This window comes from Equus caballus, chromosome 8 (assembly GCF_041296265.1).
Source record: "Equus caballus isolate H_3958 breed thoroughbred chromosome 8, TB-T2T, whole genome shotgun sequence".
NCBI lineage: Eukaryota > Metazoa > Chordata > Mammalia > Perissodactyla > Equidae > Equus > Equus caballus.
The window spans coordinates 42,593,979-42,609,486 of NC_091691.1; the positions used below are offsets into that span (position 1 = coordinate 42,593,979).

General features: G+C 39.6%; 1 protein-coding gene across 3 annotated transcripts in view; it reads left to right on the forward strand.

Moving 5' to 3' along the window:
* The window catches only part of TWSG1 (twisted gastrulation BMP signaling modulator 1), a 49,341-nt gene extending 34,118 nt beyond the window's left edge, over positions 1 to 15,223 (forward strand). For all 3 annotated transcript variants that reach the window (XR_011420920.1, XM_023647455.2, XM_023647456.2), the window contains 2 exons: positions 9,051 to 9,317; positions 12,138 to 15,223. Coding sequence is in view for 2 of the 3 variants with exons in the window: in XM_023647455.2 (XP_023503223.1) it covers positions 9,051 to 9,317; positions 12,138 to 12,319 (449 nt within the window). In the remaining variant the exon portion in view is untranslated. The remainder of the gene's footprint in view (positions 1 to 9,050; positions 9,318 to 12,137) is intronic.
* The last annotated feature ends 285 nt before the right edge of the window (positions 15,224 to 15,508 follow it).

Genomic DNA, 15,508 nt, shown 5'->3' on the forward strand with positions numbered 1-15,508 from the left:
ACTCTGGGCTTTGTTTGTTCTTCTTTTTCTAGTTCTGTTAGGTGTCGTTTGAGGTTGCTTATGTGAGCTTTTTCTTGTTTAGTAAGGTGAGCCTGTATTGCGATGAATTTCCCTCTTAGGACTGCTTTTGCTGCATCCCAAATGATTTGGTATGTCGTGTTCTCATTTTCATTTGTCTCCAGATAATATTTGATTTCTTCTTTAATTTCTTCAATGATCCATTGTTTGTTAAGAAGCGTGTTGTTTAGTCTCCACATTTTTGCACCTTTCTCTGCTTTTTTCTTGTAGTTGATTTCTAGTTTCATAGCATTATGATCAGAAAAGATGCTTGATATTATTTCAACTCTCTTGTATTTATTGATGTTTGCTTTGTTTCCCAAAATATGGTCAATCCTTGAGAATGTTCCATGTGCACTTGAGAAGAATGTGTAACCTGCTGTTTTTGGATGAAGTGTTCTATATATATCTATTAAGTCCATCTGGTCTAATTTTTCATTTAATTCTATTATTTCCTTGTTGATTTTCTGTCTGGATGTTCTGTCCATTGGTGTTAATGGTGTGTTGAGGTCCCCTACTATTATTGTATTGTTGTTGATGTCTTCTTTTAGTTCTGTTAAGAGTTGCTTTACAAATTTTGGTGCTCCTGTGTTGGGTGCGTATATATTTATAAGTGTTATGTCTTCTTGGTGGAGAGTCCCTTTTATCATTATATACTGTCCCTCTTTGTCTTTCTTTATCTGTTTTGCTTTGAAGTCTACCTTGTCTGATATTAGTATAGCGACACCTGCTTTCTTTTGTTCATTATTAGCTTGGAGTATTGTTCTACATCCCTTCACTCTGAGTCTGTGTTTGTCTTTGGGGCTGAGGTGTGTTTCCTGGAGGCAGCATATTGTTGGGTCTTGTTCTTTGATCCATCCTGCCACTCTGTGTCTTTTGATTGGGGAGTTCAATCCATTTACATTTAGAGTGATTATTGAGATGTGGGGGCCTACCACTACCATTTTATGTCTTGTTTTCCGGTCTTCTTCAATTTCCTTTGTTTCTCGTCCCGTGGTTTAATCTGTTCTGATGAAGAGCTGCTACTCTTTGTTGTTGTCCTTCTACTTATCTCCTCTGCTCTTGGTTTTGTAGCCCCTTTCCTTTTATTGATTTTTCAGGAATGAGGGTTTTCCTGAGGATTTCCTGAAGAGGAGGTTTTGTGGCAATGAACTCCCTTAATTTTTGTTTATCTGGGAAAGTTTTTATTTCTCCATCATATTTGAAGGATATTTTCGCTGGGTAGAGAATTCTCGGCTGTAGGTTTTTGTCCTTCAGATTTTTGAATATATCATTCCACTCTCTTCTAGCCTGTAAAGTTTCTGCTGAGAAATCTGCTGATAGCCTGATGGGGGTTCCTTTGTAGGTTAGTTTCTTTTGCCTGGCTGTCCTTAGTATTTTCTCCTTGTCATTGACTTTTGCTAGCTTCACTACTATATGCCGTGGGGTTGGTCTTCTTGCATTGATAAAGTTTGGAGATCTATTGGCTTCTGTCACCTGAAGATCCATCTCCCTCACCAGATTTGGGAAGTTCTCAGCCATTATTTCTTTGAATAGGCTTTCTGCCCCTTTCTCCTTCTCTTCTCCCTCTGTATACCTATAATCCTTACATTGCATCTCCTAATGTGTCTGATAATTCTCGGAGAGTTTCTTCATTTCTTTTTAGTCTTACTTCTCTCTCTTCCTCTGCCTGCAGCATTTCTATATTCCCATCTTCCAAATTGCTAATTCTTTCCTCCATATTATCGGCCCTACTGTTCAGTGCATCTAGATTTTTCTTAATCTCCTCTATTGTGTTCTTCATTTCCAGTATTTCTGTTTGGTTCTTCTTTATCGTATCAAACTCTTTTGTGACATAGCTCCTGAACTTGTTGAGTTGTCTATCTGAATTCTCTCTTAACTCATTGAGTATTTTAATGATGGCTGTTTTGAAGTCATCGTCATTTAGGTTATATATTTCATTTTCTTTGGGATTGTTGTCTGTGTATTTGTTATTTTCCTTCTGTTCTGGAGATTTAATGTATTTTTTCATATTGCTTGATGTTGTAGATTTGTGCCTCCGCGTAGAGATAGAGATTAGTTGCTCCTTCCATTTGTTTCTGCTGGTGTGGTGGGGGAGCAGCTGTTTATACTGCACCAACCAGGAACCCTATCCACAGTTGCTAACTGGGCCTGGGCCCCTCCTTGTAGTCACAGTGGTCCTTTGGATTCCTTCTTCTGCCATGGGGGCCGTCACGGGGGGGTTTCAGGCTGCTGGTGCCTACTGTTGCAGCCCACCTAGATGTGCTCCCTCCTTGGGGTCTGCAACGGTGTTATGGGCTTTTCCAGCAGCCAGGGGTAGGATCACTTATATTTGCCGCTCCGTCACTGTCGGCACCCACAAAATCTCACTTGTCCACTATGGGTCGCAGCAGAGCTATTGGCATCTTCTACAGTCTGTGGTTAGCTCACCTAGCTATGCTACTTTTGTCCCGGGATCTTCCAGCCTTGTGGCTGCCGGATGGGTGCTCTCTACTAGTGCTGTGCAGAGGCTTTCGCTGAGGCTGCTGTGAGCCTGTAGGGTTTCCCCCTAGGCTATGGAGCCGGGTCGCTGGAACTCCACCCAGCCGCAGTCCTGTTCCCCAGGAACTCGGGGAGCCCTTTGCCTTGACTGGGGGATAGCCGGAGATCCTGATTTCAGTGGTAGCTGGTCAGCTGCTGCCCTGCCTGATATTCTCCTCTCTGGGACCCTCCCGGTGTTGTGGATGCTGGGAATGGCCCCTCCGCTAATGGCAGACAGAGAGTTTTGTCTGCTGCCCGGGCGGAACTCTGGAGCTTCCCCTCTGGGGCGCGGAGCCGGCCTCTGGAGCTTCACCCAGCCCCAGTCCTCTGCGAGCTCTCCGGCAATCCCTTGCCCGGCCGTGCAGGCAGTGGCAGCCAGGGGGCCGCCATGCCCTCTGTGATTCTCTCTGGGACCCTCCGGGTGCTGTGGACACCAGGTGGGATCTCCCCGCCAATGGCGGGGTGAGACTCTCCCCACGGGCTCAGGTGTGTAACTCTAGAGTTTCCCTCTGCGTTTAGGAGTAATTGCGGGGGGTTTAGGTAGGGTTCTGGTCACCTGTTTCCACCGTCGCTCCTCTGGTGTGTGCTTGCTCCTGCCCTAGGTGTGTGTTGATCTTCTGGGGGCGTCCGTTGGAAGAAAGCCGCTTGCAGGTACTAGGCTGTTTGGTCGGGGTTGGAGAGTTTTCACCTATCTCCACCTCCTCCCGGAGGGAAGTCCGTCCGCCTTCCGATGTATAGTCGCATGGGTCTCTCAGACGTCCTGAGATGCTATCTGGATATTCTTTGTTAAGTGATGAGTGTCCAAATAATTGTAGACTCGAAGGGGGAGAGACAAAGAGGACTACTCACGGCGCCGTCTTGGATCTTCCCCCTAGTTTCTGATTCTTAATGCCTGTTTTATGACTATTGTTCTGACTTTAACCCCTTAGGTTAGTTTTGTCTGTTATATATATAATTTCATATAAATGGAGTGCCACATAGTGGCTTAAAATGCACTTTAGAAAAGCATGAAACGATGCATGATTTAATAATAGACTCTTTAAGAAATTATAACTTCGATCCATGTTTAATGTGCATTTAAAAATTGAATTCATGACAAGTATTAAATTATAAGAAAAAATGAATAACAAACCAATGAAGAAAAAACGTAGCAACCATAACTTTTTCATATTTGGACAGTTGTTTAGTATTTCATGGAACACTGGACTTCAGTGGTGCACTGTTTAAATAATGTTGATTAGGAAATACTAGATTCTTTCTGGTACTGGGGTCACTTCCAGTAGTTAATGAAAGTATCATTAAGTATCATAGGCTCCAAGACTAGGCTCCTGCTGAAAACCTGCTTGGGAACAACAACTTGTTGACCCATTTTGCCCCATAATCTCACAGATCCCAGCCTTTACCATGGTGAGTGGAGAAAAGGGGCCTATGAAAAGGGGCAAAGAAGATGGGAGGTGTCAGGTATGGGTGGTACCTGCAAAACCCGGGAAAACAAGATCAGACAGTTATGCCCTTGATATGTGGCACACGACCCTGAGCCTTAGATAGGCTTTGCCACCCTCTTGTTCCAGTGTTTCTTCTGTAATCCTGGTCCTTCATTTGCCTTGCGAATGCCTTGAACTCGGACTTTCAGTTCATAGCTACACTTCTGGATTGGGTCTTGGCATCTTCCTTTTGGGACATGCAGGCTTTGTCTTATGACTCTGCCCCTGTGTCTCAGATCAGATCTAGGTGTGTTCATTGACTTGCAGAATGGATTTCTGTCTTCACACCAACACATGCCACATTCTAATATTAAAGAACAAATACACATTAGGAGTTCAACCAGACTAGTAGTGTGGTAAATGTTTATTTTTAAATCCTTAATAACTAATACAGTTTTCCATTTAAAATACTGATATTTCTTCCTTTATGAAACTATGCAAATTGTTTAGCTACATCATGGTCTCCCCCAAATTCAACCATTGTAAATGTTGCATTTGATTGAATACATATGCCAGAATTGATATGGGAAAGGATATATGCTTTTTTTGTTGGGTTTTATTTTGCTAAGGATATTTGATTGGTCCAGATGTTTATAATTGTTACTCACCAGGTCCTTAAGGGGACACCAAAGACTACAGTCTCTATGTGCCTATTCAGAGTTCACCTTTAAACCTGATGCCTTGATTTACAAAACTGATAAGAAAGAAAACTGTTTAATTTTTATCAGTTGTGACAAATAGCCTAAACCGAATCCTAAATTGACCCCAGTCACCACTGTTTTCTCCTAGTAACAGTAGCTTCTTCCTTAAAGTGAACTTTCTTAAAGGCCAATCATTAAAAATCCTTTTTTTGCTTTGAGCCCACCAAAATCTGTTATATAAAATATGAGTCATAGCATAATATTCAGGAACAATTTCAGTAACCTTTTTTCCCCAAAATAATATATGTTAGCTAAGTGTTTGTTTTTTAATTAAGGTGATTTTTTTTTTTAAGTAGCCAAAATGGAGTAGTAATCGCTTAACTCTGAGATGTTTCTCTGCTAATTGAATAGCAGTACCTTTACTCCAAATTAACCTCACAAAAAAGGATTCTCTTTTGTGATACCCATTGAGCCATTAGATTTATTTAACTTTCTTGACTCTTAGAAATGATAACTGGCCCCAAATTTCTAAAGTAAATTTCTTTTTCTTTCTTTCTTTTTTTTTTTTTTTAAGAAGATTAGCCCTGAGCTAACATCTGCTGCCAATCCTCCTCTTTTTGCTGAGGAAGACTGGCCCTGAGCTAACATCCATGTCCATGTTCCTCTACTTTATATGTGGGACGCCTACCATAGCATGGTGTGCCAAGCGGTGCCATGTCCTCACCCAGGATCTGAACCAGTGAACTCTGGGCCGCTGAAGCGGAATGTGTGAACTTATCCGCTGCGCCACTGGGCTGGTCCCTAAAATTTTTAGTATAATAAGTGTTTAAATCTCAATGTAGTGAAAGAATGCCACTATAACAAACTACCTCTAGAAAGGATCATGAAAAGAAATGAAAGCCAAAAATAAACTCTATAGTCAAATAAAGAAAAGCTCTCTAACAATGATACACTTCAAGATGATGGTGAGATGCTTCCCAGAAAGGTTTAATAACAGATTGAAGGGCCGGCCCCGTGGCTGAGTGGTTAAGTTCGTGCGCTCCGCTTCGGCAGCTCAGGATTTCACTCGTTTGGATACTGGGCGTGGACATGGCACCACTCATCAGGCCATGTTGAGGCGGCGTCCCACGTGCCATGACTAGAAGGACCCACAACTAAAATATGCAACTATGTACCGGGGGGATTTGGGGAGAAAAAGCAGAAAAAAAAAAACCCAGATTGAAACTGTGGGTAGTTAGTAACTCTCCAACCGGAAATTCATCCATTGTACATGAAAATGGACAACTAAAGAATTTCCAGAAATTACAAAAGGTTACTTTACCTGATCGGGATAACTCCCACACGTTATTGGAAGATCAGATTTCTCAGTGCACCACGTGTGGAAGAACAGAATTTGAATAGTACCCGTGGCAGGAAATGGAGGGTCAAAATCAGCATTGCCTAAGGAGAGTCTCTTATGATGATCTCTTTGGATCCTGATTAAAAAAGAGAAGATAGTTAAAAACTTTATAAGAATGCCATGGAAAAATATTGCCCAGCAAGCATTTACTTCATGCATATTGGTTTTAATGCAGTCTGTTGAGATTCAATTAAAAATGTTTCTGGCCTAACTTTGTTAAATGCACAAAACTCCAAAAAAGACTTTATTTAATGTAATGAAATCTCTAATAATGAGCACTGAAGGTTCTTTAAAGTGTCACTAGATGTTGAGTTTAGCCCTTCCAACCATTGAACTCAGTTGTTAACCTTTTAATCTCTGATTACTAATTTTCATTCAGTGTAGAATCTCACAGAGGAATATATTATGGATATTTGTTAATACAAATATTCTAAGTATCATTTGCTTTTCAATGGCACTTAAAGATTATAGAATGTTATTATTAGAACAGTGGACATGAAATCAGGCGGAATCATAATCTTAGCTCTGAACCTGGATTAAGTATCATTGGACAAATCATTTAATTTATCTGGGCCTATTTCTTCTTTTAGGAATAAAGGAGTCAGATTTGATCATTTAATCCATGATTCTGTCACACAATCTAAATCATAGAAGTTCAGCTATATTGAAAGATTTTACAAAGAGCACGCACAACCTTGTTAATCTTCAGCTCTTGCCATGTTCCTTAAACTAACAAAATGTGGAAAACACATGAGATGGTTTTTCCTTCTCCCTAAATCTGTAAAATATAGGAATTTATAAATTGGGTCAAACCTTTTCAAACTTTTAATCTGGGGGAAAAGAAAAACTCCACATTAGATCTAATAGATGCCAAACAAAAGTGAAACTATTATTTAGCTTTTAAAAGTATAACGTTCGCAAAGGGAGATCCAGAGGGCTCTGTTCTAGTTTTTACTGCTACTAAACAACCTGCGCCAACACATAGTGGTTTAAAACAATAGTGATCGTTTAGTTAGCTGAGAACCTACATTTGGGCAGAATTCCTTGGTGTAGCTCCCCTCTTCTGCTCCGCACAGTGTCAGCTGGGATAGCTCGAAGGCTGGGGCTGATTAAACATTTTCTCAGCTCTCCTTTTTATAGTAAAACTTCTTGAAAAAGTTTTTTATAGTCACTATCTCTAATTCTCCACTGCCTTTTTCTCTTCTTAAAATTATTTTTAAAAATAATTTGTTTTGAAATAGTTTCAAATGTGGAGAAAGTTTGTCAGAAGGGTGAAAAGACTCTGGTATCCCCTCACCCAGATTCCCCAGTTACTAACGTTTCATTGAATTTGCTCCATTGCTTAGTACCCTTTTCTCCCTCCCTCTCCCTACACACACACACTCTAACATGCATAGGCACACACCCTCATGATCATTCTCTTTCTTTGCAACGTTAGAAAGCAAGCTTTATACACGGTGTCCCATCACTACTAAATACTCCAGTCTGTATTTTCCAAGAAGGACATTGTCCTATGTAACTAACATACAACCCTTCAAAACAGAAAGCCAACATTGGCACAATACTGCCACCCAATCCACAAACCCCTTTCATATTTCACCGGCTGTCTCAGTAGCATCTCTTGTTCTTTTCTAGTTCAGGATCCTGTCCAGGAATGTGTGATGTATTTAGTTGTCCTGTCTCTTCAAACTCATTCACTCTGAAACAGTCCCTTAGTCTTCCCTTGACAGTTTTAATGAGTACAGACCTTACATTTATGTAGGATGACCCTCAGTTTCGATCCACTTGATTTTGACTGATGACCATACTTAAGTCACTTTTTCTTGGCAACAACATCACTGAAATGAAGCTATGTACTATGTCAGGTGACAAAGAACATCACCCTGTCCCATCACTGGCGATGTTAACCTTGATCTCATAGTCACATTGGTGTCTGCCAGACTTTTCCACATTAAAGTCATCATTAACCCCTTGGTAATTGATTAGTATTTTGTAGAGAGTTTGCCAAGAGTACATCAATATGTTCCTCATCAAACCTTCCCCCACTAGCCTTAGCATCCATTAACGTATCCCGTCTGAATCAGACACCTCTATGATGGTTGCCAGATGGTGATTTTCTGTTTCCTTCATTCCTTCTACATTTATCAGTTAGCAGTCTACTAAAAGGAAGAGCTTTCCCCTCTCCATTTATTTATTCATTTATTTATAATATAAGGACTTACCAATTTCTGTTTTGTTCACAGGGTGATAATCTATTACTGTCATTTTTTTTTTTTGGAGGAAGATTAGCCCTGAGCTAACTGCTGCCAATCCTCCTCTTTTTGTTGAGGAAGACTGGCCCTGAGCTAACATCCATGCCCATCTTCCTCTGCTTTATATGTGGGATGCCTACCACAGCATGGCTTGCCAAGCCATGCCATGTCCGCACCCAGGATCCAAACCAGCGAACCCCGGGCCAGTGACGCAGAACGTGCGCATTTAACTGCTGCGCCACCAGGCCGGCCCCTCATTATTTATTTCAATGTTAAATATGTCAGTTTGGCCAGTGGGAGCCCCTTCAGGTTGCCTTCTGTGTTTTTTCAATGTGTCCCATCATTTATTGAGCACTTCCTTACTTTCTGGCACAAAAAGGTATTCCAGGGTCATTCTGTACTTTGCCTGCCTAGCCCTGGAGTCAGTCTTTTCTTTAAGGAGCTGTGGTTCTTCTTAGTGGAGGATAGGTATTAGGAAACAAGAACTGGGCAGTCAGTGTGCTTGGGGCTGTGGGGGGTGTCATCGCTTCCAGGCCCTCTCAGCCAGAAAAGCTAGGAAAATACCTATGTATAATGTTAGACGTCACATGATTTTAATGTGTTCGAGCTTTGTTTGCAAGGCAATAACTAACAATATCTCATGACATTACAACCAGTGAGAAAAATAAACTTTCTTTGCTTTGTCCCTCTCCCCCAGGTATGTGTAATCCTCGAAATTATAGTGACACGCCTCCAACTTCAAAGAGCACGGTGGAGGAGCTTCATGAGCCCATCCCTTCTCTCTTCCGGGCACTCACAGAAGGAGACACTCAGTTGAACTGGAACATCGTTTCCTTCCCTGTTGCAGAAGAACTTTCACATCATGAGAATCTGGTTTCATTTTTAGAAACTGTGAACCAGCCACACCACCAAAATGTGTCTGTTCCCAGCAATAATGTTCACGCACCTTATTCCAGTGACAAAGGTAACTGCCAATAGTTGACTTTTTCTATCCTGCCCCCCTCATTTTCTATGTGGTCTATGAAGCCTGTCTTAAGATTACCTTTAAGAGCAGCTTTTTGGGTTGTTTTTGTTTTTTTTTTAAGATTGGCACCTGAGCCAACATCTGTTGCCAATCTTCTTTTTTTCTTTTTCTTCTTCTTCTCCCCAGTACTTAGTTGTATATTGTTAGTTGTGGTCCCTCTGGTTGTGCTATGTGGGATGCCACCTCAGCCTGGCCTGACGAGTGGTGCTATGTCTGTGGCCAGGATCCGAACCAGTGAAACCCTGGGCTGCCAAAGCGGAGTGTGCGAACTTAACCACTTGGCCATGGACCAGCCCCCAGCTTTTTGGTTTTGAGTTTGTATAGTCTGTAACTGTAAAGTAAATTCTGGACCTTAATAAACCCAATCATTGAGTAAATAAGGAGGCATGTCAAGCATATTGTCTGAATTCCTTCAGTCTATTGGTGATAGAGGCTATGCTGGAAAATAGATAACCTGGTCCTAATTTTGATATTTGTTTGCGGTAGGTTTTAATTGTTCTTTTCATAAGATCGCAGCAGTGCTGCTTTCCTAATACAGTATTGCTCGCCATCAGGTAACATTCACAGTGGCCTGGGAAGTCAGGTTTTTATAATAGCATTGGTACCACAAATGACGGCAAGATCATCAGCTGAATTTCTTTATGAGCAAGTTGGTGCTATAGACATCTGATTTCCAGATGTAAGCTAACCCCAGCTGGTTCTCTGCAGATAAGTGCTGTTGGTCAGAAGAAGAACTAAGTGAGAGAATGACTTGTACAACTTATTAAATAACATTTATTAGTGAGGATAGGTCATACCTTAATTTTGGATTGTAAAAGGTGTGTAACTTTTATGAAGTCTGTGATATATTCAAATAAAAAGCTCTATACAATTTTACTGTAGAAGAATAAGGCAATTATGAAAATTGTAGTTATTTCTTAAAATATGACATGAATTATGCATAAACAGTATAATTTATACTCTTTTTTATTTGGCTTTTTGTTGTGCCCTCCCATTAACAATCCTACCTATCTAAACTAGTATGAACTTTTGCCAGCAGTAGTAAAAGCAATACAACTTTTGTTAATGATACTGAGTAATAATGAGTAAAACTTCTGATTTCCTTTTAGGTTAAAGTACTTTATAAGACAAATTCTAGAACCCGGAAAACATCAGAAATGCATGGAATGTGTCTTGCTGCTGTTTTTCCTGTTGTTAAAATGTAAATAAGGGGCCAGCCTGGTGGCACAGTGGTTCACTTCACACGTTCTGCTTCAGCGGCCGGGGGTTCACCGGTTCGGATCCTGGGTGCGGACATGGCACCACTTACCAAGCCATGCTGTGGCAGGCGTCCCACATGTAAAGTAGAGGAAGATGGGCACGGATGTTAGCTCAGGGCTAATCTCGCTAAAAAAAAAAAAAAAGTAAATAATCAACATAGTAGATATTAAAGAATAACTCATACATTTTTCTCAAAGATTATTTAAATTCAGGAAATAATAAGCAAAGCTAATTCCTGGGAACACCGGCTATCCTTCAAGACAGAGCTAATGTTTCTCCTCTGTGACCCCTTCCCTAGGTGCCCCTTGCCCAGGTAGAGTTAACTCTTTCCTACTCCTTCTCTCACATTTGTGGTTCGATTTGTTGTCTTTTTTAACTTACAGGTCTACCATTTTCCACTTAGTTCTTTGGATTCTCTGATTACTCTCTGAGTCCCTCATGGCTTTCCCTAAGATGTTCAGTCAACACTTGTTGAATAAGTAAATGAAGCACCAGTCACTTGGAGATCCAAGTGCTCCCCCTCCTGCTCACTGCTAAGCGCTCTGATCTGCTTGGCCCAGTGCTGTACTGGCCTCCCTGATCTTCCTCTGACCGGTCCGTCTTCTACATGCAGTGCTGGCTCTGCTGTCTCCTGAGCCCAGACACCCACTGCAGTCGACTTGCCTTCACTCCTTCCCCATGCATGCCACACCCATCTCCGTGTGACTTTCCTGACTTTGTGTCCTGGTAGCTTTGCTTTTAAATCTTCTAGTACCCGTCCAGTTTTTTCCATTAAGCCTTCTCTTACTGTCATACCCCTGGTGATTTATCAGTTCTAGAAATGGCTCTCTAAAATAACTTCACCTGTAACCATATACTCTCTATTAATGGTTTTTATTGTCCTTTATTTATTTCATGTATCCTCTCCTTCTAGCTAGGATAGTCATATGGGGTTAATCACCAGAACTAAAAATTGAAGCAATCAAATATGGTTACCTTAGAAAGTAGGACTAGAAATTGCTGTTAATGATAGTTTTCTAATAACTAATGCTGAATTGTGCCAAGCACCACTAACCACTTTGCATCATTTGAATTACTTGTTTGTTTTGTTTTATTATAAATTCTCAGTATAACTTTAGAACAGTATTTTTCAAACTTCTTTTAGCTGGAGAATTCTCTCCTTGTAGGAAATCTTATCAGAAATTCCTAATTTAAAAAACATAGTTCTGAAGTATAGCAAATGTTGTTAAGCCCAGTAATCTAACTTTCAGATCAAAGTCTAAAATCTGATAAAGTGACTAAGGAAACCGTCTGCCTTCTTCAGCTGGATTGGGAGACTGTGGCTTCCTTCTCAATATAGTTAACAAATGTGATCTATTTTCCTGTACCTTATCTGTTGTCCTGTGCAGACTAGCAATTTGAGAACTAAGATAAACAACTGTTAATAATATTCAGCTAGGCATTAAAGCATTTCCGTTCTTCCTCTTTCTTGCTCTGAAATCTTAATCTTTTCTTTTTCAGAACACATGTGTACTGTGGTTTACTTTGATGACTGCATGTCCATACATCAGTGTAAAATATCCTGTGAGTCTATGGGGGCATCCAAATACCGCTGGTTCCATAACGCCTGCTGCGAGTGCATCGGTCCGGAGTGTATCGACTATGGGAGTAAGACTGTCAAATGTATGAACTGCATGTTCTAAAGAAGGAAAGAAATGCCAATCAAAGCAATTTAATTGAAAAAAAAAAGCATGCAGAGCTATTCATTGAGGTCTCCTGGTCACACCAGAATGCTTGCAGGTTAAGAAGACGTAAAGCATTTGGACTGAATTACTTTTAAAGTATTACAAACCCAATAATGTGTTAAATTATGGCCATAACTGCTCTTTTTATTTTACTGCCGCTAACAATAAGCTGTTTCCTCTAAGTACCTGTACAACTGTGGTCATATGAGAAGCAAGTGCACAGAGAATTCCTTGAAAGATCTGAGATTTCTAATATAAAGCCTGATGTTATTTTCTTCTAGCATTCCAGAAGCCTTTTATTTTGAAAGCATTAGAACGTTAATGTAAGTTATGATTTCTTCATGTACCACACCTAGGACACTGAGTTTTTATAGTTGTATGCCATTTTTCACTGTGCCTTGTATTGTTTATCTGGTCTATAAATAGGGTAGATATTCAGATATATCACCCTGAGAATTCACATAAAAATGACCATGAAAGGCTTAATTTCAGACCTTTGTTGGTTTTAGAAAGTGCCTACTATATTTTACAGTTTAAAACTCTCATATGGTAGACCCATCCTGTAATACACATATGGCAAAGCTGTAGGGAGAGTTCCTCCTCTTCCCTCCCTCTGCCCAGAGTGCTGACACAGAGAGTGCTGAAGAGTCTCCCCCAGGAACTCCAGGGCGCACCTATGAGACTGCATTAAATATTCTGCTAGGGTAAATAATCTGGAAGTTAAAGCATTCCTCTGACTTAAGGTACCTAAAGAGCACTAAAGAGCCTGAAGAGCACTAAGAATGGGAAACAACTGCCAAATCAGAGGCCTTGTGGAGCACCAGGGGTACAGCATGTCCCCTTGTACAGAAGTGTCAAGGCTGGAAGGTGAGGCTGTGCTCGCGGGACAGAGAGAATGAGCCCGCTGAACCTTCGCGCTGACAGGGCCGCGTTCTCCAGTGGACGAGCGATAGGAGGGCTTCAAGAGGAGAAGTGACAGGTATGGCCACGGAAGGTTGGACATGCTGGGGATTCTAACATGAAACCAATGAAAACTATTTAATGATTTTATTTTGTAATCGTTCCTTTATGTTTATATCTGGATCAAATATTCTTAGTAAACAAGTATAATCAGTCAGTAGGAGGTTAAGATTATGAAACCAAAAAAAGACTGTTCAAGATGACGTGAACTCCAGATACACTATAGAGTATTTGGTCAGCTTTTTATATAATGTTTCAGTAAAGACAAACTTAAATACCACATGCCCTGCATAGTAAGGAAATCCCAGTCTTCATCCTCTAATCTACAACATGCATATTTAGATTACAGAGACTCTTAACTTTATAAAATGATTTTTCTCAAATAGTATGTGTTTGAATTACAAGTAACTTTTTAGGAATACCTCTTTATATGTCTAAATATTTTAGTATATAAAAATAGGTAATGCTCTTAGACACTTTGTATTCATTATCTGAACAGTAATTAGTTACAAGATCATATGTAATATTATGATTAACTATCGTAAAATTTAAAGCTTTGATACCTTTTCTACCCTTTCTGATAACTCTAATGAATACCCAAGGTACCTCAGCTTTTTAGAAAGCTGAAATTTAGTTCATAGGAATATATATTTTTTAATAGGAAATCATTGGGATATCCTTTTCTTACATTTACCTAGAATGCCTCTGTTTCAAAGTGCCTTGAAAACATTTTAGCTCCCCTCTTCATTAATACCTAGAAAGCTGAAGGTTTTCTTGAACATAAGAAAGTTTTAAAGGATCTGCAGCCGGCTGCTTCGTTTCAAATTTGCTGTTTTTCCAAGTAATTTCATACTTTGAGTACAGGAATGCTTTTGTGTTTATTGACAGCATGGCTTAATCTTTCCTTAAATATGCCAACAAACTTTTTTAACTGCATTTATCATCTTTTTTAGGTCTTCATTATTAAATTTTAAAGTGTGGTATCTCTTCCACCCCTACATTGGGAGGGTAATTTCTTGAACCATGTTATGTTTTAACTGATTTTTCTTACCTCTTTCTCTCCCAATAGAAATTATCCCTAAACGTAATGGACTTCTGTATTCAGATTGTGCTTAATTTGTCTGGTTTATGAAGGGTTGAGAGAAAAAGTTCACTTAAAAGATTCCATTTCCAGTTCTATAATATAATCAGGTTTTGAATAATATTTATTCCAATTTAAAGTATAACATTTGGGCAGCCAGTAGCCCCACTAAAATTTAGACCTTCTATTACCATTCTAGGCACAGTTGACTTCTATATTGAAGCTCTGGGAAAAATTCTTTTTTTTAATCAATGATTAGATTGTTACCTTTTTTATAAGTAGGTCAGAAAACCACTAAATTTTAAATCAATAGGTATTATAAAAGCCATGTATAAAAAGTTCTTTCCTATAGTCAGATTATGTCCTTGTCAGCAGGTTTTTTGTCTCCCACCCTTCCCCATGATGTGTAATTATTACTGAAACTGTAGCAGCATCAGTCAAATGGTAATTCAAATAAAACAAGTCTTTTTTCTTTTACAGAGAATGCTATAAAGGAGAGACCTTCATTTAGAAATATGATTTCTAAAGTTTCAGAAAACAAAATTGTTAAGGTGTTAGACTATTTGAATGATTATTTATAAATCAGAGTAGCATCAAAATGGAGAAAAGAAACTAAAACTTCTGAAAAATGAGTAAAATATATAAATAAGCCAAACATTTAAAGTTGGTTTTCGTGAAAGCTTCTTTGAGGATTTTTGGAGTCTATTCTGCATTCCCAAGAGTCTGTGTTTATTGTATTTTACATGATCTGCAACATAGAAAATTACGTATTTTTTCTTCAGTCGTCCCTATAAAGTATTTTAATAAAAAATTGAAATGAGTGTGTCATGTTTTTGTTAACTTCAGCATAGAACACCAAATAAGTTTGACATTTCTTTCCACTGATGTTATTGTTTAAGGGATCAGCCAGAGCATGTTCTCTTCTCTCTGCATGTCCCTACAGATTCTCTTGAAACAGAGAGTCTGTAACAGTCTTCTCTCTGCTTTTCAAGATCTTCTTTATTCCAATATGAAGGAACCCTTGAAATGAAGTACTTAACCATGCTCCTTGCTCTGCGAGCCTTGTGATGCCGGACAGTCTCACAAGAACTATCTCATGGTTGGAA